The sequence below is a fragment of the Dermacentor silvarum genome, chromosome 11 (assembly GCF_013339745.2).
Source record: "Dermacentor silvarum isolate Dsil-2018 chromosome 11, BIME_Dsil_1.4, whole genome shotgun sequence".
NCBI lineage: Eukaryota > Metazoa > Arthropoda > Arachnida > Ixodida > Ixodidae > Dermacentor > Dermacentor silvarum.
The window spans coordinates 103,382,269-103,409,520 of NC_051164.1; the positions used below are offsets into that span (position 1 = coordinate 103,382,269).

Here is a 27,252-nt window from a genome sequence, read left to right on the forward strand (position 1 = left end):
GTACTACTACATTTACCCACCATGAAGCCGGACCCTCAACGTAATAGTTTTAGCATAGTGTAGTAAAGGCCATGTTCTGCGTCGATCACTTTTCAAAGATATCGTTTTCAGTTCATGCTTACTGGCTAAGCCAGCAGGCAGAACGATTGTATAATCCCAATGAAGCGTGTGCTGGACATATCAAGCCGAAGCATCCCCAAATGTGACGAGTCAAGAATACTGGCCCCAGATGCAGGAAGCCTTACAAGAGTATCAACACAACTGGTGGTCATGTGTGGTGATGCTGTACTGAATCAAAACATGCAAAACTATTGCTGCTACACGCAGCAGTGTTCCGCTTCTGGGATAAACATTTTGGCATTGCATAATCACAAAGGTATTTTCACATCTTTTTCCTAAAGAAAAGTCTCTAGTAACACGTTTTATCTTGGCGTGAAGCGCAATCGAACACAGCATCATATGTCGCCACCACTGCTGGTATTCCTGTTCTATGTCGTCTCCCTGTACATTAGCATACAGTCAAACCTCAATAAAATGAACACAGATATAACGAAATAAATCTAAAATATTTCTAGCCAGTACCCAGCATGTAACAAATATATGCTTATAACAAAACTCGGATATATTGAAGGTATTTTCATGCCGGATGTGACTTTGTTATAACGAAGTTCGACTGTATGTCTCCACTAAGCTAAAACTCTGGTTATAGCGTTGGCAAGGAAAACTGTGTAGGCAAGCATCACCAGCATGACAGGCACCAATACAACAAATTATTTCTGAAAATCTAAAACTCATTTTTCTTTTTTACATCTTGTCATGGACAGCAGGCAAAGCTTTAAACCTAGGTTCATAATTTAAGAAGACAGTGGACAACACAAAAAAACCAGAGGCTAGTAAAAGAAATAAAACAACTTCACAATGTTGGCATCCGCTGCTGTAAATTAATTGCACACCACAACATGAAATTCAAACATCAGTTTCGATTCTTGCCATAAACTTTCATACATACCCCTTTCACACACGGCAATCAACTTCAAGAAAACATGCACAAAACGTTGCATCTTGATTGCAGATTGTCCGACTGCGCAGTACATAATTGATGATATTTTACCCGAGCTGAAATTTACATTCTCGATATGCATTACGCAGTAGACAAGTTTGCTCTTCTTAAAAAAGTGTGAGTGACGACTGCCATGATGCATCTTGCACAAACAGTAAACATTGTGCAGTGATCAGTTTTCAAGCACTTGAAAACAGATTCAATTGTATCCTAAAGCTAGACACATTAATAAGCAATGCAGTTCCATCTGCATGAAGAAAAAGAGCTGGCAAGAAACACTGTACTGTTCAATTTGGATTGTCTAAGCAGCTCCATACGCACTAGCTTCACACAAAAAATGTCCGCAAACCAAGTCTGAAAGCAGTTGTTCGAGAAGCAGCACAGCACAACTAAAAATGCATCAACCAATACAGCTATAAATTAATGTCTAACAGGAAACAAACACACTGGGAAATCCCCTCTATGTAAAAGTTGGCCTGGAAAAGACGTGAAAGTGCAAACACAGTGTAATCAACCACCCAGGCAAAGCTCAACTTTGCGCCATGTGGCTCATGCTCCACATGGAGCATTGTTGGCATATTGCTGGCCCCCAATCATGGCCTAGACATTTCTTTGACATCAGAGCCTGGATTGACATAAACGAATGCTAGCATCTTCTCTAAACACAACTGTAAACCCCGCAATAACATTGTTCTGGGATCGAAAAAAAAATTTTTTTTTTAATGCAGCAGTGGCTCCCCTGTAAAGGCATACAAGCACTGCATAATTTCTTGCTCTGGCACATGTATATGCTAACAGAAAGTGCAACTTGATATGCATTAAAAAAAAAAAAAGGAAGATATCGCACTCTGTCAACATGAATGGATGCCTGAATGGCAAATTAATATCAGCTGCAGTTTCGGAGCCTTCCGAGGAACATTTGCTGCTAGAGATATGTCAACAGCGCACCATCCCTGCTTAGGTAATTGTCTTCGCATGCACACAGCCTGTTCAACAATGTGCAGCTACACAACTAACTCCGTCCTCATCATGTCAGGACGAAGCTCTGCTCAGCAGGCACTTATCATGACTGGCAGCAAACGATGAGTTCTGGTGCCAAGTTGTGCGTAACATGACAGCATGCTGCCGATGTCATTGCCCTCTGATGCGTCTCGTAGTACATTACACTCGCCGACAATTGCCAAGCAAGCTTCGCACAGCCTTTGCCATTGAACTAGCGCTATGACAAGAAAGTCTTTGCATAGCGCAGACTTGTGCCACAATACTGGAAGACGTAGATGTGAAAAGCAGTACGAGCAGCAACATCCTATGATGCCGTGTTCAAAGCGTACAGAACTCTTATTGCAAACGCTTAAAACTTCCTGACTTGAACTTGTGGGCAAGCTGGTCATCACAAAGGTAATCCTGCCCCTTTCATTTGTCAAAGAGAAGGGTAGTGGAATACAAGAATGATGCTTCCAGCGCATTATATATTGATCAAAACGTCACAAGACGTCATTACTGGCCTCGAACATGTCTTCCAGTATATAACATCTGCGCTATGCTAAAGCACACTAATACTGCTTCAGTTCTGCTAGGAACAGGTGGTCACCTTTGATTCACCGTACCAAACAAATTTATGCCAATAGAGGCTTCCAATAACTTCATAATAAGCTCTCTTAACTGACTGCCACGAATAGGTGTAGCACACATTGACACAATCCTACTTATTTACGCTGCAAAGTGGTCCCATCTTATGGACATTTGAAAAATGCGACGAGCTATCCAGCGCTTTAAATAAGAGGCTTGCAAGTATACCTTCACTTCGTACGGCATAGCTTGAAGATTCGACATGTACTATACTCACGGAATGGGATGCATTTACACAGGGCTAACTAATGCGCATACTTTAGTTTCCACCGCGTACCGTTCGTGCGACATCGGCGTAATTTTGGCTCGTTCACTCAAGATCACAGTCCGCATTACCTTTAATGACCAGATTCGTAGCGACACAGCGTAGCACTCTCGAGTAACTGCACATATAGCGTTTCAATCCGCGAGTATTGTACAACGCAGCAATACTTGCAAATGCCATAGGCCTTATATTATTCAAAATCACGAAACGAGGAAAGAGCTGCACTGTCAAGCAAACTAGAAGCACCAAACAAATGACAAGTCGCACCCATAGACAGGCGACGCACCATAAGATGCGCTAGACAGGTATTCTATCTGACTTAAGGATGCAGTTCGAAAGATCCCTGTCGCATTGCACAGAAGCAACACTGAGCTTTCGTAAAACGGGGCGGTTTCGCAGTGTGACGTTGCAGATATCTCGGGGAAAAGAAAAATAGAACCCCAACCCTGGATAGCCCACATTGAAAGGCAGCCGCACGAATGCAGGAAACCAGCACCACGCGGCAACAAGTAATCCCAAACAGTGTAGAAAGCACCTTTGGACAAACGATGCCCTGGGGGCGAAGGATTGCATCACACGGGCAGCAAAAACAGGCAGCCTTAGTGTCCTTCAGGGTGGGGTTCTCCTCCAGCCATGGGGTCCACCGCCGGGGCATCTCCTTTTGCGTTCTCTTGAGTGGGTGACACGTCTTGCAAGTTGCTTGAATCTTCCACATGCGTCGACACCGGCACTGCTTTGGCTTCTTCAGCGACCTCCACCTCGGGGCTCTTGGCTTCCATCATGTCTCCGTAGAATGTGGGCTGTGAGAAAAAGAACTGCACCTTGAGGCTTACACTCCACAAAAAACCTGCACCCTTTGGGGCTTACCTTGTCCCCAAACAAGAATCGTCATCTATCAAGCACCTTGCCAACATTCTTTGACTACGTTCCCTTCAGATCATGGCATGCGCATATCATGAACGAGAAGAAGAGGGAACCGAGGGGCTTTATATTTGTTAGTCACAATCATATGAAGCCAATATAAAATGAAACCAAGATAAGCATACGGTAAATCACTTGTTTTAATTGAAATGTAGAAATGATGAAGTAAAGGGAAATGAAAGTGGATGTAAAAACAATAGTGGTAGGTTATTTACAGGGGTCGAAGCAGGCTCCAACATTTTGGAACAGTGCTGGGAGCAGCAAATTGACCGTTTTGGAGCAGCTATGGAGCAGCAAAGATGCTGTTTTGTAGCAGCAAATAACCATTTTGGAGCAGCATCCGAGCAACAAACTTGTAGTTTTGTAGCAGAGAAAGTGAGTTTTAGAGTGTGTCATCATTCTAAGAACATTTAATTAGCAAACCTTTGCTTTCAACAAATACAAATGCTAAGAGAGAAACCTTTATGTGCCAAGGTGAAATTTCTGTGAAACATTCTATGCTCCTCTTGCCAAGCGCTTAACTTAAAAAAGAAAACTGATCACTCTGTACTGTAACAGTATTACAAGTTCTAGTAACAATCAGGACGAAATCACAATAGCAATAAATATCTACCTATGTATGAGCATAAGAGGCATGAAATACATAGTAAAAACAAGTACTTGCACTTGAGCATAAAGAAACAAGTACAAAGCAGCTCTAAAAATAGCAGAATTAAATCACATGGGATGTAAAGCTAGTTTGTACCTTATCAACAAATAGCTGGGGAAAAAAAAAAGAACACTGGCACACAACACTAGCACTGCAGTGCTTTGAGCGCGATACTTTATACGTCAGCTATGTGTCAAATCTAAAGAACAAGTCTTACTTAAAATGTCTTCCGAGTAAAATATAACGCATCTGATTAAATACAGAAATATTGCAAGTTGGAAATTGTAGTTTCAGGTACAAGGCACAATAAGTAGCCAATAAATTAAAATGTAAACATAAGATATGGGCAACCACAGCTGGCTACCGAGTGCCATGATCACCCGTGATCACTGTGGCACAAAACTGCACCCACATTTAAAACATCACAGCTCACAACACAACATCACAACAAAAAGGCGGAAAGCAATACAGTCACCGTCCCAATTTTTCAGACTCCTTAGAACCCGCAAAATCATCCAAAAAATCGGCAGTCTGAAACAATGAATGCACGCCTTTTACTGCCGCTAAGGCGGGTGCAAGTGTGTGTAATTAAAGAATACATACTGTGTCCCATGACAATTTGCTCTTCGCATTCTTGTTATGCTTCACTGCAACACTTCCTGTATGCCTCACCGCGTAACACTGTTGTATTAAGGCGAAGCTGACTTTTGGGAATCATTATGCAGCGTGCCGTGCTTTCCGAACTGTGAAGCCAATCACCAGGATTACAATAGCAGAGTCGGCGCCGTTAATGACAGCGGCGAATTATTTCAATGAAAAACACGGCACCGAACGGCAAGAAGCTTGGTAGCTAACGTCGAAGCAGCTAGGCTTAGTGTTGCCACGGTGGTGGCTACGGCTGCCAGTAGATCTGCGTGCGAGAGCGCCTGTTCGAGATAATCAATATGGTGGCGGTGGTGGCTTTGATTAATGCTGTTTTGGGCCTGCAGTCATGGCACAAAGTCCGTAAAATCGGACGGCGAAGGGTTCTTGCATCCGAAATTTGAGACAGTCTTATACATTTACTCTATGGGGTACGAGTACAAGCTAGTGCCGCGAAACCGTCTGAATTATCGGGCATGTCGGATATGGAGGTACCGCTTGGGAGCAGTTTAGGCGCAATCATGCGTTTTGGAGCAGGATGGCACAGGAAAAGTGGATTGGCACAGTGTGGCACAGCACTTCCACCCCAGTATTTTTCATCCGCTTTCATTTCCCTTCATCATTTCTACATTTCAATTAAAACAAGTAATTTGCCAGATGCTTCCTTTGGTTTTCACATTCATGTTTGCAGTGCAGACTTAATGAACACCCACACAGAAAGAGACAAGTAGACTGGATGAGCACTGGTTTAAGAAATTAAATCTTGGTTTCCTTGGATTCATTTTCTGTTGGCTTCATATGTGCCTACCACTGTGACAAAGCGTTCATGACAGTAAAGTAGCGAGCAGTGAGTGTTAAATAAAGGAGGCATGTGCAAGCTTGATGACAATTTTTGTTTGGGTACAAGGTAAGCCCCAAAGAATATAAAAATAAACGATTGCATATACTGATGACGTCATCAGCATGGTATTGCAATTTTTAAAATCTATATGCTCTCTTTTTCTTCTCATGCCTATGACAGTCAAAGTGTATGAGTGTGTTAGTGCGCCATCTCACAAGAACTGTGAATTATACATTGAAAGCTGCGAGTCATGTCATCCAATCAGACAAGAGCCAGCTGCATGTCGCAGAGAAAGGAGGAAAGGCTCATCTGCTGTCTGCAACTAATCTTGTCCGTGACAACGCTGAACAGAAGGATCACGGAAAAATTAACTGTTCACAATGGACAAGCTCTGCTCTTTTCTCTCTGACATGCTGCTAGCTTTCGTTCCTAATTGGCTGATGTAACCGTTAGCTTTCGGTGCACCGATTTGAGTCGCCGAGGTAGAGCATAGATTTAAAGCTAATAAAGCAATATTACAGAGTCTGCAGAATATAGTCTGCTTACTGAAAACAACCAAGACAAAAACCGGCAAAAAAGATGCATACATAACAGGAATACAGAGGACCAAATGCTCGATTAACAACAGTTGTGAGTCCAGCTACCGTCCTGTGTACTCCTTGTTGAAGGTTTTTATCTTAGTTGATCATGTGCCGACTTGCCTTGCACTTGGCCTCATTGAAAACAACCCTCTCAGGGGTCATCGTAGTAGGAATAAAGCACCGTCTACATCGTGATGGACGGACAATTTGTTGGCGACCAGCTCACTGCCGAAAAAATAATTGGGATGTACGCGCGGTAGTGAAAAGCGTCTCAGATGAAGACACACATCGTAGCCGCGCTGCGAAAGAAGTCGCGAGGCCTTCGCCACTGCGAGCGCTAATAAATCACAAGATGACTAGAATTGCAGCTTTCGCACTGCTTTTATGCAACATAGAAACAGAATTTGCCGATTCACTGAATAAATAAAAGCGAGTTGAGGTAATAAGCATTTGTTTATTGTTTTCTTTACGCCCTCGATAATTTGACATATGGTTAATTCGGACATTTTTTTTGGTTCCATGAAATCCGAATTAACAAGGTTTTGCAGTACTCAAAGTAGAGTCTGCACTAATTCTAAGACCTCTTGTGATGAAAGGTTATGTCTCCCCGTACGATATGCACTGAAAACAGTAATTCTTTCTCGGCATGCATTGGTTGCTATACGATCTTGCCTTTGCTAAGGACAAATGCATCCAGTTTGCACCACCTGGGTTGTACGTCTCCATCAAGATAGCCTGTCCACTACCACTGTTGGCCCCTAATGTGTTGCGCGCTGCTACGTCTAACATCTCTACTGATGAGGGTGGGGGGGGGGGGGGGTGTTCCTTGGCACTTCATGACGCGTAGCAGGTTTCTATGGGACCAACCTGCTGGAGAGCCCCTGTCTTATAGTATCAGTATCCAATAGTATGATACGATACAGTACAGTCCACTTATAACGATATCAAGAAGCACGAAAAATCCGATCGTTATAACCGATCATCGCTACATCTGGACTGCTGTAAAAAAAAAAGCTGTTGCATATACCTTTGTATCCTGAAACCAAATTTGCCACTTGCGATAAAAAAATCGACGTTGTAGCAAGTAGGCTGTGAAAAACAAAACGTTTATTTATACCTCTAAATAGCATTTCAATCGTTAGGCGGGCTGAAATGGTCAAATCTGCACTTGCTTTGGCGGAAGTTCCAGATTCACAACCGCGGTGTGCATCGCATCTTGCTGCTGCGCGAACACTGGCAGCTATAATTTAGTGTGCATGAAATCAATGAGCAACTCGATCGATATCATTGCACTTTGGTTGAACATCGGGGCCGGTGTCAAAGACGGGCCATTGTCAATATCGTCGTCACTGCCGCTGCTGTCGTCGCCTCTGTCGCGACGATTGCCCCGTCGGAGATCTCTTAGCAGAACGAGGCAGCTCTATCTGCAATCAGAAACTCCTCCATCGATGCACCACCTGTTTCATCGTCAGTAGCGACATGCTCCCAGAGTTCGGTAATGTCAGCAGCTTCCACCGTGTTAGCTTCACCCATGGTGGTTTTGGCCTGGTGCACAAAGCCCGCCTTTTCCGTTAATCGGCATGGCCACTGCTTCTAGCTTTCATGATCCTGGCGCTCCTGGATTTCATAATCAATCATCGATATTATCGACTGCGCGAGCTCGTACTTCTTCGAGTCTTGCAAAATTTGCAGCTTCGTCTCAAGCAACACAGCTTTGTGCTTTGTCTGTGCACCTCCCGCTGCTTCCGCGGCACATTTCCGTGCTCGCCGAGAGAGAGGGGAGGGGGAATTGTGAAGGCATAGAATAAAGAACCAACAAGGGAGCGCAGGTGCTGCTTGCTTATCGCTCCCCCCCCTTCTATGGACGCTCACACGACCACCGGAGACGTGGACGCGAAGCAGCTGGTGCCATCTTGTGCACACTGCGTCAACTTGCAACGCTCTCCATGGCATTAGCAATCGGCGTTCGGGACGGGCTGTGCAGTAATGGCGGCAGGTACGAACTTCCGTAGGCGAACCTTTCGCCCCGTCTCGCTTAAGGGCTACTTAGGAACGGAAATTTCACAATTATTCTGCATGAAAAACGCTGCCCAGAAGCAAAATTTCGATCGTTATATCCGATATGCGGTGAATAACATATCGTTATATATGGGTTTTTTTCTCATAGCCCTAATGCATAAGTTGATACTCTTAAGTCGACTCATCGTTATAACCGATATATCATTATATGTGGTATCGTATAAGTGGACTGCACTGTAGTACCATCAGTATGCCATGAATAAAGTCCTCAGTTACGTCGAGCCTTTCATCCTTTCAAGACAAACAGGATGCTCCCGCCCATTAACAACATCTGCAATGCCATCAGAAATGTTTTTTTTTATAAAGCTACTGCAATCTGTAGGCAGACCCTAGCAAACAGCGTACACATGCTACACTACAGAGCCATAATCCTAGAATTGATCATTCTGGACACACCGCTTTGTGTATGAAAAAGCAACGTGAATGAAATTTTTTAAATATTGAGCGAGGGAGAGAGGTGCGATATGTTAAAATGATTATGCACAGGATGTACACGAATGTCACAGCCCACAATATTCTGAATGTTCGCTCGAGACTAGACGCTCCTTCACCGTCTTCATTTTGTTCCCTGTCGGCATTGCAGACCAAATATCCTGCGACAATATACTTTAATTAAGGCAAAATTATGTCTTAAACAAAAAGGAATTCACATGCTCTTAAAAATGCAGTTGGCAAAAAATCAGGTGGGTACCTTCTCGTCAAATGTCAGGCCATCTATATCCTTGGACAGCCCATTGTCCGCAGAACCATCTGCCCGTCTGTTGTCATCATCGTCGTAGTCAGAGTCATCCTCTCCGGAGGAGTCAGCACCAGTGACTGGCTTGTCCATCTTTTGTTGAACTGCAGAGTTTAGCATGAAACCACTTGAATGAGGACAGCGATTTAGAGCCACTGCAATTTCTCCTTGTTTCGCATACTCGAAAAAATCAAATGCTCGTAAACTCACACAACTTCCAACATAAGATCAGAAGCGAAAAATGGGTGAGTAGGTAGAGAAGCATGACTAATTCGGAGCGTGAACTACAGTCGAACCCGGATATATCAAATCTCAAGGGGATCACAAAAAAGTTCTATATATATTTCATACAGAAATTTTCAAGGGGACTTTAAAGTTGTTCCATATATACAATAATTCTTTATATGCAGGTTCAATATATCCAGGTTCAACTGAACTAGGACAAACGCAAAGACACGAGAAGAGGGGCTGCGTCTTGTCTCTTCTCGTGTTTTTGCTTTTGTCCAAGTAGTTTGCACTCCGAATTAGCCAGGCTTCCAACATAAGAACACCCACTCATTTGTAGCTGGCTCAGGAGGCGGCACACTTTATTGCACTTACACTTAGTAACGAACTACACAAATCAGCATGCTTATGTTACAGGTTTTTCCACCAAAATAAGTAACAGGACGGTGTGACAAAGGCCGACAAGGCATGCCATCATCTCTACATTTATAAAGGAAAGTGAAGGGGCAGCTGCATTGTCTAGCTGGGCCGAGAAAAAAAGTGTGTGTTCCAATGGTTGTGGCTTGAGAGCTGAGCTACCGAAGATCTGCGGTGGTAGCAGTTGCGATTTTGATGTGATGATGATGACGCTACATCGCTAATACTCAGCAAGATGACAATACCACACCAAAGAACACCCACTCATTTGTAGTGAGAAACAACAGCCATGTAGGGATCCTCTAACTAATGAAAAGGCTGGAGGGCAATGTGGCCCATACGAGTGGCTTAAGTAGTCAAATAGCTTGGGCCACTAGGTATGGGCTTGTGGTCGTGATCAACCGTTACTAGAACCAACTCAGTTTCGCAGCTCCGCTGAAAACATGAGCTCCGTGGCGGTCGTGAGAACTAATGGCGCTGCGATCGAGTGCCATCATAGTTGTTGCATCGCCATCATTCCAGCTTTTTTATCCGACACCCGTCATGCTGTCATCATCATACCATTGTCAAGCATTCGTTGTCACACCACCATAGTGATGCCATCGTGGTTGTTAAATCGTTGTCATTCCAGCTTCGTGATTTGACTCATCATGCTGTCATCACACCATTGTCACACAGTCGTCGTAATGCCATCGTCATCACGCTGTCGGTTTGTCATTGTCATCACTTAAGTAACATCATCCCATTGTCTTGCCATCGTCGTCATACTGCCTTCGTCGTTCAACATCAATCTTTCTTCGTCATTGTATTGTGATCATACTGTTGCCATTCAATCATGATTATGCTGCCCTTCTCATGCAGTCACCAGACACTCGCTATCACGCCTGCATTGTCAGACCGTCATCGTAATGCCGTCGTAGTCGTGCCATCATCATCACTCTGTCTTCGTCATGCTGTTGTCCTCAAGCCATCGTCGTCATACATGTTTTGCGATACAATCATTGTCATGCCACTGTCATCATACACTCGTCTTCTAATTGTCATCATGCTGTTGCCATGCTGTCGTCATCATACGTTTGTTGTCAAGCCATCGATATCAAGCTGTCATTTCACCATCATCATCACTTCAGCATCGTCATGCCGTCGTGTCATATCACCTTCGTCAACCCACTGATGTTATTCCTTGTTCGTCATTCTCTCGTTATCTATTTGCCGTCATTCAATCATGATCATGCCGCCGTTGTCATGCCATCATCGTCATTGCGTTGTCGTCACACAGACGCTATCATTTACATTTATCCGTTGTCATACAGTCATCATCATCATGCCATCTTGGTCATGCTATCGTGATCATTCCTGCTTCTTCGCCCAGTTGTCGTCATACCATCATCGTCACCACGTAGTCGTCGTTATACCATCGTCATAATTTAAGATTAGATGTCGCCATGCCGTCGCCATTATATGCCTCTAAAACGCTGTTTAAGTTCCTAAAGGACACGAAGCTAGACGAGCGGCTCCAGTAGGGCTACCGACTAATGTACATAAGCACTCGCCACTTCTCTTATCATCATCATCCATCCCAGTACTTCCACTCCTCTTCCCCAGTACAGAGTAGCAGACTAGAGTACACTAGCTCAGGTCGACCTCTCTGTCTTTCCTATCATTAAATCTATCTTTTATCATGACTGCTACGGTGTTATACAGCCATCATTCCTCCTTGCTCCTAGGCAAGCGTCATAGCAAAGTGGGACGATATTGGAGTATGTAGCATATAGCTGAAGCATCAAGAATATCAGAATTATCACTACTCGTGGTAAATAAATGCGACTTTAGGAATATGGTCTGTTGCTACATTGCTCGTTTGCTATTCGCATTGCTGTCGACAGTCATTGTGAGATGAGTTCTGCCGTAATTTTTAGCGACTTCGGATTGTACATCTTTCCTCTTGGTGAGCTTTTTTTTTGCTTCCATTTTTTTCCGGAACGTATGAACGAGGTTCCATTGTACTATATGCTGAAGTTAGTGCTCGTGTGCGGTATACTATTTGCTTTGTCCTTGCCTTTTTACTGCACGGAACATTTGAGCTTGCCTTACCAACAAGGATGATGATTATGATATGTGGTTTTTTGTGGCGCAAGGGCCAGGTATGGCCAAAGAGCGCCATGACTGATAATGTTGTGTTGAGCGCTGATTGATTAGTTGCGATGATAGGATGTAACATGGCTGTAAAGCGGCCTAAAATCAATCGCTATCGTAGTAGCGTAAAACGATATATAGTATAAAATTATGATAGTGATATGTGGAGTGGTCTATGGGTACAGTACGAATGACAAGTGATCATGAACAATGCTCTCCAAGATAAAGAAAATGCGCCCTCACCTCTTGCCATGCCACCCGTGGTTAACTCCAAGATGGACGCCCTTGACAAAGCATCATAGCAGGTGAGGCAGACCCGCAGAGGTTTGGTGGACTGCGCCGGCAGCAGGAACTTACGGTTGGAACACGGGCCACACACCACGGTACCACACTTGCGGCAGTGGTGCTGCAACATGTGTGGAACAAGCGAGCCAAACATGTGACAAGGCAGCAGGTAAACCCAGTACAGTCAACCACTGGGCTAGCTGACAAAGTATTGTAGTAATAGTCACAGGAATATGTAAGTGATAGAGGTCTATAAGACGGCTACCACCCCCTAAAATAGAAAGCAGTAGACCTCTTTCATGAACTTCCGCACTTGCTTTCTGTCATGGATACACTACCATAAACATTGTAGCAATGCTCGTAACTAATGTGACAGTAAAGTTAGCATAGCTTCCTCTACGATCTACCAAATGCAGTATAGACCACTTATAACATAACCGCTTACAGTGCAGGACCGATATAGTACGGTCTTCTCAGACTCCTGTTAATTTTCCCATAGCACTCCATGTATACGCATACCGCTTACAGTGCAGCTGCGTGAGACGAAATACCGGTTATAATGCGGCTTCCGCGGGAAAATCTCGCCGACAAGGGCGGTAGCGAGCACACTTCTCAACGAAGTGCGCCCGCCGATGGGAGATGAGATCAACGAGGGCGATGCGGAGGAGGCGCATGAGACATGGAGCATGAGTCCAAGGGTGATAAAATCGTCGCCGCGGGCCGTATGTGCGAGAGAAAGCGCGCGGGGGACGCGTGCCTTCACGGAGAGCAAACGCACAGCGGAGAGCAAACGAGACTTCCATCGCGCAAAAGGCCGTGGGGGTATGGGAGGGAGGTGGGGGGCGGCTTCTACTCTACCAACAAATGCGCCGGCTGTCGGTGTTGTCGCGTGCACCGTATCTTGAAAGCGATCTCAACACAGCTCTGACCTTTGTATGCGCTGTGCTTACGCCACTCAGTTTCCGTTGAAGCGATAGACCGCACGAATCTTCGCTCGCTGCGGCGGCCGCGTTTTGACAGTGGTTGTCTGCGGTCATCGAGTCTATTTATGTTTGCTTGTGCGCGTTGACAACTAGCTTTTAAATTCAGTTAGTAAGCGAATGTGTAAAGTTTATGCAGCCGATAAAACTACTATCCCTACTCCTTATAGCTCTCTATTGATTTGCTATCGCAATTGATGCTTCGCCTTTCGAGCGAAACTAAGACATTTTTTTTAATTATTACTTTGCCTGCTTCATGGGTACTTGGACATTAACCTTTCAACGTTCGTAAATTTAAACGGATGCAAAACTCCCAGTCGCACGCTTCCATTCTCATTTGCGCGTGGCTGCTTGGTCTACTTGTTTTGCATACGTGCAGGGCTTGAAAATCGTTGTTTTCGTTATAGTGCTGTACTGCTTATAGTGCAGATATTCACGACTCTGGCGACTTACGTTTATAAGCGGTCTACACTGTATACAAAAGATTGCAATGCTACTTGCCTCCTCCTCTCTGGCCTTTCAACTCAGCTCAATTTATTTTTTCAACTTCCCAACAAGCTCTTCCATTTCAGCTCTCCACCATGTCACCTTTATAAAGATAGGCAGACGTACTCCCCCAGCAAAAAATTATGGACCAAGGTTCCAGTGATAGAGCCAATTTGCTTCTCCGCCTCTCAATGTAACTTGAGATCGAGTTTTGCTTTTGGGTGAACAGCATAAAGACGGAACAAGATAGTCAAGATGCGCTCGTGTTTATTTCCTTCTTGTCCAGTCTTCGTGCAGTTCACCGAAAAGTTACTATGCACCCCCAACAAGCCCAGCTAAAAACCCTTCTTCAGATGAAATCGAGGACTGCAGTCAAAACTTGGTATTGCAAACTTTCCACCGCACTCATCAATTTCAGTTTGTGTGTGTGAATTACGAATACATTGTCTTTTTCAGAGAGCCTGTGGTATGCATCCTCTTGCTCACCCAAGTACATATGCATTTCTTAGATCTTACGGGTAATCTATCCCCAACCTTTTCAGCAGAATGAAAATGTAGGAAGCATAGGTAATACGGGAAACCAGCTGACGACACAAATATTCTCACTACACCGAGGACTGTGCGCAGAGCACAAACAGGAATTCAGCAGCCTCCTCAAGCGATTGTACTGCAGAAAAGGAAAATGTTTCAAAGACGTGGCAAAACATACCCGACGGTTCAGCATGGTGAACTGGGTCTTTCGACAGTGCATGCAGTAGCCGGCCTCGGCATCAGGAACCCACACGGCGGCATGCTCCTTTGTTGGGTATTTCCCAGCTATCCACGTACAGAACAAAAAAAAAAAAAAAAAAAAAAACAAGAAGTTTATAAGGACGAGCCCACCTTAAACATCAAGTGAAACCAGTGAAATACAGTGAAACTTCTTTAAATCTGAACTCGAAGGGAACCAAAAAATTATACAAATAAAACATACTTCGGACAAAATAAAGAACCTTCAAATATCATGCTCGATAATGTGTGTGGTACAGCGCACAATACAGTCACCGACAAATCATTCGGATTCAGCGGGGACCACCTAAAGTCCAAGTAAACAGATTCTGAGGTATCGAATTCACCAGAAAATAAGCCTTTATTCTACAAACCGCTGGAAAAGCTGGTCAACACATTGGTGCATGTACATATGCTTGCATGCAACCTTGTCTGCCTGTATTTCGACCATTTTTTCATGCCTGTCACTAAAGACAGATGTAAGTAAGATCTCCAAGCGCACCAAATATCCATGCCCTGCCGACTGCGCTCTGATAACCGTGTGATCGCGGAGGTTGGAGTTGGCGCTGTTTGACACAGCTTGATGATTGTAGCCGACAAAAATTCATAACAAAAGTGAAAGAAGTCTCCCTCAAGACAGTGTTCTCATTTTACACGTAAAGGATCAAATTTGGATATGCGAAACTCGCACAACGAACTGCAAATGCAGTCTCTTACAACTTACTAGCTTGGCTTGAGCAGAGTCTGCTACGACTCGATCACCTAGGCTTCGTTACCTTCAGTTTGGAAGAAGCATCAATGGTGAATCAAAATATTGCTTTTCTGCACGACTCAGTCAACAAGGAGGCCAAAGTGGCACATGGTCATGCAGGCAGAGCGGGACGAAGTCCGAATACTCCCGCGACACTCTGTAAGGTGTCTGAAATTTTCGCAATGCTGTCCATATTACCGGTTTACGACTGTACCGTGTCACTGAGGCCTTGTGAATCAATTAGTGAAGCTAATTTGAGCTGGGAATGCGAAGAGGATAATCGCATTGGTGTGCCCCATGGACTGCGTGCCTAGCACGTGGCACCACAGCATACAGCACTTATTCATTGGCAATGCAGAACACACCTAATTCTATCCAGCATCTTTAATTTCTTTATCTACTGAAGCGCAACATGCGATGACAATATACTAAAGCATTGATCACACAGCAGTTTACTCCTGTGCTCCGTGGAGAGGTGATGCACACGCTGTGAACTTAACATATCACGCAAAGCTAAAAAGCCCAATTTCCATAGTATGCATTGTTACAGTGACTAGCAACTAATCAGACTTTGGCCTTTGTACTCGGGTTTGCCTAAAAGGCAGTCTGCGATAGCGAGAAATTTTGTTAGAGCCATTGCACAGTTTGTTAATCGTACGCTTGTCGTTGCACAATTTTGTTAGAGCCCGCTACATATGTTTTCCCAGTGCCAACGTTCGCAATTGAGAACACAAAAAATGACCTAATTGAGTTACCTAATTGAGATACCTAATTGAGTTACACAGTTAGGCACCAACACATTGTCAAACTGCAATCGTATGCTACGTTTTCCGGCTGCTAGATCGCATGTAAACAAGAAAATGCATGGGGCACGCACGATCGAGAACAGTAGCCACCTGCCGTGGCAGCTTCACCGCAATACTCACCTGCCCATCTCACTTGAAAACACCGGCGCGCATTCAGTTTCTTATTCTGGTACCAGCAAATCTCCTACCGGCTCGTGGCACGCCGAATTCACAGCTATCACGGCCAACCCTATTCCCATAAGCATCTTCACCTATCTGTCTCACAGCGCGTGGTGCCGCTGGAACCGTACCACAAGCTTTTAATAGGCGGTAACCCAAACACGCCGCCGTTCCCTGCTCAGACTGCGATCGCATAGTACGTTTTCCGGCCACTAGATCCCGTGTAAACAAGTGAATGCGTGGGGCGTGCGCGAACGAGAACAGTAGCCTCCCTGCCGTGGCAGCTTCACCGCAATACTCGCCCGCCCGCCCGCCTCACGTAAAAACGCTAGCGCATACTCAGTTTCTAAATCCAGTACCAACAAATCTTCCCCCAGGTCGTTGCACGCCGCATTCACAGATATCGCCGCCAACCCTAATACAATAAGCATCTTCACCTATTTTACAGCGCGTGGAGTGTAGTGCCGTCGGAAGCGTAGTACACGCTTTTAATAGGCGATAACCTAAACACAGCGCCGTTCCCTGCTGCAGGCGCGCACCACCTGTCACCCCTACGGTATCAGGCGTCGCCCACCAGATCAATTTTGTTTAAGTTTCCTATCGCTGTCTTAAAACACTATGCAATAGAAAAACAGCGAAACGTGCCTTGGGCCGCCGAAGCCCCACCAGCTTGCCGCGTGTTGCGTCGGCGTCTTGTGCTGCAACGATTCGCATTACGTAGATGTCTACTACAGTTGAGTCTGTCCAAATTTTTCAGTTACTTCGGATTGTACGTTTTCCCGGTTAGTACGTTTTTCCTAGCGTTTTTTTTCCCCCAAAAGAAACTTATGAATGAGGTTCTACTGTAATTCATACACTGCGACATGCAAGCATAATGCTATAGTAAGTACATGGCTGTAGCTATAGCATATATAATACAAGTGCAGTAGCATCAAGCGCTGTAACTCCATGACATCAGGGAGTTAATTTTACTCTTACAGGCCAAAAACAGAGCACACACATGATTTGAACAACAGCAAGCACAAGGGCAAGTTTACATACTTTTCCTGATGGTGTCCTCAACGCATTTGTTGATATGTGCCATCCACTCTGTCTTTTCTGTGGCAGTTGCTGCATAGACGGCAAAGGACTTGGTCGGGGTCCTGATGAGCCAGCCATTCTTCAGCCCAGCTGAAATGTTGCGACATTCATCGGTCAGACAACCTTCTGCGACAATTCGCAAACGAAACTGACAATAACAACTCATGAACTTGTGTGTGTATATGTTCAAAGAACTTGTCGAAGGCAGAAGGGTCACAGGAAAATGGAGACTCGATTGACTAATACCCGAGTGACACAGAGCCCTATTGATCGTGATTGAGCCTGACCGAAATTGAATTTCTCAATCTCAATTGGCTTTTTTGCAGCTCCGCAGGACATTAAGGACATAAAATTGGGCTAGTTGGTATTGACTGAACTTGATGCACTGTAGCGCGATAGACATGACACAAGACAATTGTAACACACAGACGGAGCAGCTTCGTCATACGTTGCCTTTGTCTTGAGTCACGTCTATCGTGCTACAGTACACCATGTTCACGCTACTTTTCACAAGCTGTGGAAGGGAGCCAATCGAGATCGAGAAGATCAATTCCAATCAAGCTCGATCGCGATCAAAAGTGCCCGGTGTGACTGGGGTACTACAATGGGCAAGCAAGGGAAGCCTTCGCCTGTAGCCAATGTATCAACAAGGGGACTTGGTTTCATAGTGGCCAACATGTGTTGTCCACCAGTATGTGTTACCAAATGGCAATCTAAATGAAGCAGCTATATTAGATGCACACTTCCTAGCACACGGCAAGCAAATATATGCCCACTCTGTACTCACTCCAGTCAACATCCTGAAATATTATTCTCTTCACCCACACCTTCAAGCTGATGTGTGGGGACATGCTTGTAGACAAAAATAACCAAATTTACCTTAAATTTCAAGCATAGCTTCTCACGTTTTTTCTTGGCTCTATACACCACTCCAAACTTACATATACATGCCCTGCAATACACACCTATTGTGAATTCCACTGGTAGGTCTGAAGCAGTCGCCTGAATCGTTGAGCAAGCGCTCTTATTTTGGAAATCTTAATCTGCCAGTGGAAGCCAGTGGAAAACAAACTGCGCCATGCCATGGTCAAAGTGGAAGACATAGCGCACGCACAACCAGTTCTGGAAACGAGGTCTCACTTATGCTCAGTGCGCTCCTACAGTTGGCAAAGTCGCCGTCCCCGAGCGAGTGTTCAACTTTGGCTTTTCGTTCACAAGAATCAGTATGGACGCTATCACGGAAGTGATGCTGAATCTGTGGCAAATCAATGTTTGGAACTACCGTGCACAGTCACCACTGCCGGCAAAACCAAACTCCTCCTGCTCCTCAGCAGGTGGAAGCAATACGTGGCACGCTCCTTCAGTTCCGACCAAATCCATGTCCCAATGGTGGAGCAAGAGAGAGCACTTCGCCACGGAGCAATTTGATCCAAAACTAGCAGTGGAACATGTGAGCTCGCTCCAGATCTAATAGTGAAATCCCCCATTAGTTAGTCGAATGGCTGTTTGTGTTTCCGTTCTAATGAATGGAGGATGCCAATCATAGGAGTTTGCAGCAACCCGAGCTGCTGTAACACTGCTCCCTTTGTTGTTTGTTCATCACATGTTTGTTATTTGTGCATGTAAGGACTAAGTGTCACTGCTAGAGAGGGCAATTTCAATGGAGCATTGTAGGCACGCATGCGTGCTTTGCCAGCAGGCAATGTAACCTGCATTAATTAGGCATGTGCAACTAAATGAGTGAAAAAAAAAAAAAACATTCACTCACTTCCATCGTCCCCTAGGTTCTCCAGCTTGACTTCTTCCAAGGGAATAATGTGCTGCTTGTTGTACTGTTCAGAAGAAGAAATGTACATTATCATTCTAAGTAAGCAGTAATGTTTCTGCCAGCATGTGACATACCGGAAGAGAGAGAGAGAAACGAGAAGGGAAAGGTAGGGAGGTTAACCAAGGACGTGCCCGGTTGGCTACCCTACGCTTGGGGAGAGGGAAAGGGGAAGAATAGATAAGGAGCGAGAATACGAAAAAAAAAAAAACACATAAAGAGTCAGTTATTCACACAGTCAGTCGCAGAGGAAGGTCCACTGTCACAAGCGCTCATATAGTCCAGTCTCCTTCAAGAACTGAAGAAGAGCTTTTGTGGCCTTTCGCATGCAGGAATGCGTAAGCCATGGTCCCAGAATCTTTTCCTCTGACAGCACTCTGCTATCTAACATGCTGAGTTGAGTTTGAAGAATCCGTCGTTGAGCGTCAAAAGCTGGGCAATGACACAGAAGGTGCTCTAGCGTCTCATCGCAATCGCACAAATTGCATGCCGCACTGTTAGTCATTCCTATTAGGAATGAATAGGAATTTGTAAATGCGACGCCCAACCACACGCGACACAGTAAAGTTGCTTCACCACGGGAGAGTCCAGGTGGCAGGCGAAGTCGCAATTTAGGGTCGAGAGAATGCAAGCGTGAGTTGCTGAAACCTGGTGAATTCCATCTTTGAAGTGTGATGTGGCGAGCAAGTGATTGAAGTTGCCGCGCAGCGTCCGTTCTTGAGAGTGGTATAGGCACTCGCTGATGTTTTTGATGAGCCGAGCGAGCAGCTTCATCGGCGCTGTCGTTGCCAACAATTCCGCAGTGGCTCGGCAACCACTGAAATACGATGTCGTGTCCTTTCTCAATCGCATGGTGATGAGCTTGTCTTATTTCGTACACTAGCTGTTCGTGTAACCCGTGACGTAGGGCAAACTGCAGAGCTTGTAGGGCTGCTTTCGAATCGCAGAAAATGGCCCAGAGATTTGGTGGTTGCTGGAGCACGTAATGGATTGCACCTTGAAGAGCCGCAAGTTCTGCTGCCGGAAGAGGATTAACAAGCAACACACTTTCACAGCTCAAGCACAGCTGCCTACTCGAGCAATTGCAGCATTACGTGTTAATCCAATCTCTACTCTAACTACAGTACCAGTAACTTCTAAAGAGACAAGTATGTCTTTCCACCGCACACTAGCACGCAAGACAGAAGAAAATCAAGCATCGCGGGGACAGCAGAAAGAAATCCGTAAAAACAAGATGTGTCTATCATAAACAGGGACATTTGGTCACTTTATTTAGAACAGCATATCTGGCAACCAATTAGTGCCCTCATGAAACCCAGACACGCCTCTTTCAACTCTACATATACAATACTGCTCTGAATAAAATTGAGAATCACTACATATTTACGTTTTTTTTGCGCGGAATAACTGTAGCGAGCCCGCGGCTTCAAGAAACTGCCACTAACATGCCTTTATCAGATAAGTCTAATATGACAGAATAAAAAGTATGTTTTCGAGTTGTTTCGGTGAATGGAGAATCCCTTTATACTTTTCAGAACAAAACAAAAGCACATAATGGCACATAATAACCGCCATACACAGTACAAGAGCTTATATGCTCACAGAGCACGATGTGAATCTTTGTACATCTGGCAGGCCACCTAAGTTGCGCACTTAGCAGAAATCTGGTTCTGCACAGTCTTGTATACCTTGGTTTCCGTTTGTAAGGTTAGGGGTGGCATTTATGCATTCAATGAGCACTGCTGCAAGTGACATTAAAGCTATATTCAAGCATCAGTCCAAACCTGGGGCCAGATCACGCAAGCATCTCGCTTTTCGGACATTCGCTTGCGCTCTCATGATTTGCCAGCGCCGTGCTTTCGTCAGCATGGTGAGGAGGGGGTGCAGATTGAACACTGCGAATGTTCAGAAAGCAAGATGCTTGCACAATCTCGCACCTGGTACATAGCTCATCATGAGCTGTGCAGCAGTGGGTTCATTTCTGGCATGGATGCCCGACTACAGGTTAGACAACTTAGAAGACGAGTTGGGTACTCCAAAAACGCCACTTGAACCACAGAAAAGATATCTGCCAGTCATATCCAGTCTGCAGTCCATGCATTCGAGACTGCTATACCGTTGAACTGTAACAGCAATGAGAAACGAATGCAGCACTCACTTTCTTCTTGTTGATCAAGATGTTGCCATAGACGAGTATGTCGTTGAAGAGGAAGAACTGCCTCGGTTTTTGCTTTTTGCGACACATCTTTGTGAGGACACCCTCTCCCACAAGCACACGACCATGGGAAGCCAATGGCTGCGAAAATAAAAACAACACTCATATTAATGACATGCTCACAATAGCACAGTGAGTACGTATTACGCTTGTAAATATGCACTACTGCTGCAAAAGCTCACAGTCCAAACTCGCAACAAGACCAGGTACAAAGCCATACTGCAGTCGCCTGCACTTTGCTCACTAATCTACGATCATAAAGATAACAATAGTAGTTTATTTCTTATCTATGTGTAGGCTTTAATAAGCTGAATAAGCCTTTCACTTAACTGAAACTTTCTGGATTCTCAGAGCCAAAGCATTGCCAGCAAAAATGTCTGACAAGAGGACATTCATAGGGCATGAGCTACGTTCCACGCATGCCTATATCTCATATTTATGGTGGCACATGCAACAGCAGCTACCACTACAAGATAGTGTTACCGATCTGCTCACATAGATTCCACACTCGTGGCTCCAATATTGCCCATGTGCATGTGCGGGAGTTTCTCTACCTGATTTCACTTAAGGTTGCAAATAAGCAGCCACAAAATTCTTTTGTGTATATAATAACTCATCATGCTCTTCTGGACCACATTTTACCAGATAATTCAAAGGTACCTGTAACATGTCGTAGTTTGAGTAATATGACTGATTACGGCCGATTTTGTCGGGAACGCACAAAGGTTTACTTCTACTACATTGCAGCCATCTTGGAAGCCCCGTGCTGTCTACGAAGGTTGCCTTCCTACATCCCAAAAAGTACTATGCATGGACACTACATCATCCACTCAGAGAAAGAAAAATTCAGTTTTGTTCAAGCACATAGTAGGTAAAGAAAAATGCACTTTTGTTCACACATAGTCTTCCAGGCGCTCAGGTCATTGCCTGGTTTGTTGGGGGTACCTGCTGTGAGGCGGTCTTCGGAGTTGCTGGTAGGGCTTCACTAGGAGTAGCTGTGCTGTGGCTTGGAAGGTCACTGTTACTTGGCACAGCTGCATCGTCCAGATCTGGCATGTCGGTCTGGTCCTGGTGTCGTTCCATTTGAACTGTGCTCGCATCTTTGAAGAAGCTTGAGTTGCGACAAATCGACACTCCATCTCTGGACGCTGTGATTTCGGTCCAATCCAAGTGGCTGACACGATTTGCGAGTATTGACTTCTTGAGGGTGCGCATGAATCGTTTGGCCTCCCCGTTAGCCTCTGGCCACCGTGGAGTGATGTGGTGATGCTTGAATCCGAGCTCGCTAGCGAACTCTGCAAAACCCTCACTCTGAAAGGGTGGGCCATTGAATAACTTAACAATTTCTGGACAGCCGAACTGATCGAATACAGTGCGCAGTTGCTTGATGACTGTAGGTGCTGCAAGAGTGTGTAAAATGCTAATGACTGGGTACTTGGAGAAATCATCCACAACTGCCATGGCATACTTGCCATCAGGGAAAGGGCCAGCAAAATCTAATGACAGTTCTGTCCACGGGCCTCGAGGCAGCTTCTGGATTGGCAAAGGGTCTCGATGGTGTATTGGTGTGTTAGATTGGCATGCCAGGCAGCTCTTAACTGTCTGGTCCACTAGAGAGTCTATCCCTGGGAACCACACCTTCTCACGAAACAGCTGTTTTGTCTTGACAATGCCTTGGTGGCCTCGATGCGCAAGGTGCACTGCCTTTGTGCGAAGTTGTGCTGGCAGTACTATCCGCGTGCCTCTTAACACAAGTCCTTCTTTGGAGACTGACAGTTCTGTCGCAACGTGAGAGAAAGGCCATAGAGTTGTGCTCTTCCAATGTTTGCCTTTCTGGGGTTGCTTTAGGGCTTGTTTGAGCGAGTTGATCACCGGGTCGGCTAGCGTCGCTTCGGTTACCTCCTCTATGGTCATGGCACGAGGTAGGCTGTGACACACAATCACGGAGATGTGCTCGACCTCTTCAAACAACCTGCCTTGTTTGAGGATTCCTTGCAAGTCGAGGTCATGCTGCATGGCATACCGGCGTAGACGTGTTGACACTGTGGACAGTAGATTTGATTCTTGATTTTGGTGTCGGCATCGGCGAAAGCACAGTGCTTAACGAGCTGTCGTAGTCTGGCATAGAACGCATCGAGTGACTCGTTTTGCATTTGCCTGGCTTGACGGAAAAGGTAAATCTCGAAGGTAGTGCTCACTCGGGGTGCAAAATAGCCATCGAGCTTCCTGCGTGCTGCGGCGTAGAGAGGCGTTGCGTTGCTGGAGCCACCGGTGCTTGAAACGGTAGACGCAGCTGCGGGAGGATCAGGTAGCGAACAGTAAATGTCATAAACTTCTTCACCAACATAGTGTAGTAGTACGGCCGTCTTCCGGGCGTCAGCTGTGATGCCACAGGCTACGATGAAGTTTTCAAAGCGTTTCACCCACTTCAATCATTCAGTGCCAACGTTGTTGTCATCAGTGGCACGCGCGTCGAAGAAAGGAAACGAGGGAAGCATGCTGTGCGCCATACCGCAAAGTATAAGTTCGGTCGATGTATGCTGATATTTTCATTCCGTTTAAAATAGTTGCTTGGCAGTCTTCACCGTAGTTCAGACGCACCCTCGTCGCCATTGTAATGTGTCGTAGTTTGAGTAATACGACTGATTACGGCCAATTTTGTCGGGAATGCACACAGGTTTATTTCTACTACATCGCAGCCATCATGGAAGCCCCGTGCTGTCTACCAGGGTTGCCTTCCTACATTCCAAAAAGTACTATGCATGGACACTACAGTACCTACTGTGTTTGAATTAATGAAGTCAGCAGAACACACACAACACAAAAAACCAAGAGAAATTCATACCTGCCCGGAGCTCCCAAAGCAATTCTCGATGTTTGCAATCCGCTTGGCATTTGCCCGGGTATTAACTGTAGAACGAAAACAATGTACAGAATGTGTGTTGCTCCATATACTGACACACTCACGCACATATGACAGGTATGAATGAACATGCGAAAGAACAGCTTACATGTTGCAAACTACTGAGAAAGAGAAAAAAAAAAAAAAAAAAACTCATCATGCTTTTTCACGCAGCATTTGCAGTTTTTTAATTAAGGGTGTGTGAAAAGCGATTTTTGAAATCAAATCAAAAGCAGTGACAACACTTAATTGAATCATTTTCTAAGGGTTTCCAAATGAAACTTTTCAGCAAGTCATATAATTATGCTGTTTGGCTTTCTAACTCTGTTTATAACCTTGGTCAGATTACTTGTATTTTGAAGAGAAGATAATGAATGGTTGTTTTGAATTTACATGTCAATCATCTCGTTGTCACATGCAGATTACTGAAAATCTCAATAAAACTTCGAGTAACAGCTATTCAAAATGAGCACTCAGTCACGTAGTAGCTATCATAAGAAATCATATAGACTTTAATAGCTATTATTCTATGTTCTATACCGAGTCAAGAACCTATCGAATAGCAGCTGTTTCAGAATCAAACTGAACAGTAAGGCAGTCAATTCACTTTTCGCAACTTTCTTACATATGACTAATTGTAAAGATTTATTCTGCAAACGATATGCGTGTGCACATCCTAATGTTCAAGGGCATCATTTTAAAACAGGCATCACAGACTGCAAGGAGCATCAAAAACACTGTTATGCAATATAATGCTATAGTTGGAGACAACGTAAGAATGCAGAGGCAAGTACTCCACTGTTTAACTCAAAGAAAGTTCGTAAAGATACATCAGCCAATTATGTTTGCTCATTTTTGTGACGTCATGGCAGAGGCAAATTTCAATATTGGTGTCTCTCAAGAACTATTTTGAAGTGCAGAGGGACAGGGGACAGCTGCAGCATGGTTTTGTGGGTGGAGCTCGTACTGAACTTAATTAAGACTGTCAGTGAGCACAGTTAATTGACTGATGATATATACATCATTAGCACAGGCGAATCTGTGTGTGAAAGTAAGTGAACTATAATTATTTTAAACTTGTTCCATGACAAGATGCCCCAAGATATAAAATTTTCAGTTTCACCATAACTATAACGTCAAGGTTTCAGACAATTTTATTAGCATGTAACCTTAATTTGGCATTACCTACATCTGATGCCTTATTAGCTACAATATGACATTCAGTAAGTAAAAAACTATGCAGTGGTTGCACGCCGCCGCTACCAAGGCACTTTAACAATGACAAAGCATGCCCCCACGTCGCTGAGAAGCACGATTACAACATCGATACTAAAAATGTTCGACCAATTCGTTCAATTGTCGTAAACTAAAATATGCCACATGCGTTAGATTCTACTGCTTCGATTCAACGCGGCCCCAGCTTTAGCCGGCTACTTACTATACGAGCCGCTTTCAAGAAAGGCGAGCAGTTTCCTTGAAAGGTTTCGCAATATACGGTAATAACGCGTAGCTCGCTCGCACTGGCTCGACGCTACTAAAGTGGAAGCACGAGATTCGTTCACAAGGTTTATTTTGCTCACGTGACAATGAGCCCAAATTCAATCAGCTGTGCCCCTCGAAACGCACAACGCGAGACGCACACGCCGGCCAAGAAATACGAAACCCGAATTCGCAGCGAGCATCGGAAGGAACCGAAATTTGCGTGTATCGTTTACTACAAACGCGGCGTGACGCGTGCGTAACTGCGGTAGCTCGTCAGTCACCACGCACGACTGAGGCACGACTACTGCCCCCCATTGCGACCTGTGATAAGACAAGCTGCCTTTCGAGCGCTGACACAAGTGCTACGCTTCGTAGTAAGGAGTGAGTCATAAGGAAGACCGCTGCGTTACAGCGAAACAACGCTCAACAAGCTTGTCTGCGCCGTGTCAACAACGGAGGCGATCCTCCTGTTCAGCAACGCGAGCTCTGGCACGAGACGAAGGAGTTTGCGCTATTTCTTTCTGTTATTTTTTTCCCTCCCGGAGCGGGTAGTGAGATGACCAGCTCCATTCACGTCTGCTGCACGAAATAGCTTCCGTGCCGTAGAAATGCGTTCAAGGTTTTCTAGTGCAACGTTTTCACACTAGTGTAGTCAGATATGAAAGCATCGTAATCGTTGAACCGCTGCATTTTTTTTTCCCCGCGACAAATAAGTTATTTATAAACTCGCACTCAGCGGACGATACTACATTCGCATTGTGGGCGTACCGCGCATACCTTCAGATCATCTACTGCACACCGACACACGACAAACTAGAAGCGGACAGCAAATGGCTGAACGCGTTTACGAAACATCAAAACCACGAATGACGATACGACACGATCGTATGTTGGGGGACAGTTTCTTTGACATGCAAAACAGCGAGGACCAGCAGCGACTTACCGAGGCTGTCAACCATCTTGAAGCTCACAGTGGTGAGATACTCTCAAACGCAGGTAGCACTTCATGTGCTACTCACAAAACCAGTGCCCGCTCACGCACAAGAAAAGAACTGCCGCTACACTATAATAACAGTACATGGTTTCAATAAATATCGTTTGTTTAGAATAAAAATTTCACTCATGAATGTTTTTGTTGCCAAAAATAATGTTGCCCAACTTGTAGTAGAGCTGCGGAGCCAAACAGAGCGATAGCACACAATAATAAAGTGCGCATCATGTGAACTTCATACTATGATTTGAGTCAACAACAATAACGACAAAACAGCTGCAATTACCGCCGTTAGTAAGCAATCGAAATCAAATCAATGGCCACAGTGCCGCAGTCTATGG

The 27,252-nt window shown here is 44.9% G+C and overlaps 1 protein-coding gene across 1 annotated transcript; it reads right to left on the bottom strand.

The window, feature by feature from the left end:
• Window positions 1-810: 810 nt before the first annotated feature.
• Window positions 811-27,008, bottom strand: LOC119433373 (pleckstrin homology domain-containing family F member 2). The gene is made up of 9 exons (XM_037700541.2): window positions 26,864-27,008; window positions 24,382-24,446; window positions 21,480-21,617; window positions 19,265-19,328; window positions 17,458-17,586; window positions 14,642-14,748; window positions 12,425-12,587; window positions 9,359-9,507; window positions 811-3,754 (listed from the first exon to the last, which is right to left on the bottom strand). Exons 1-9 carry the CDS (start codon window positions 26,877-26,879, stop codon window positions 3,554-3,556), a joined length of 1,032 nt encoding a protein of 343 aa, XP_037556469.1. The 5' UTR covers window positions 26,880-27,008; the 3' UTR covers window positions 811-3,553.
• Window positions 27,009-27,252: the final 244 nt, after the last annotated feature.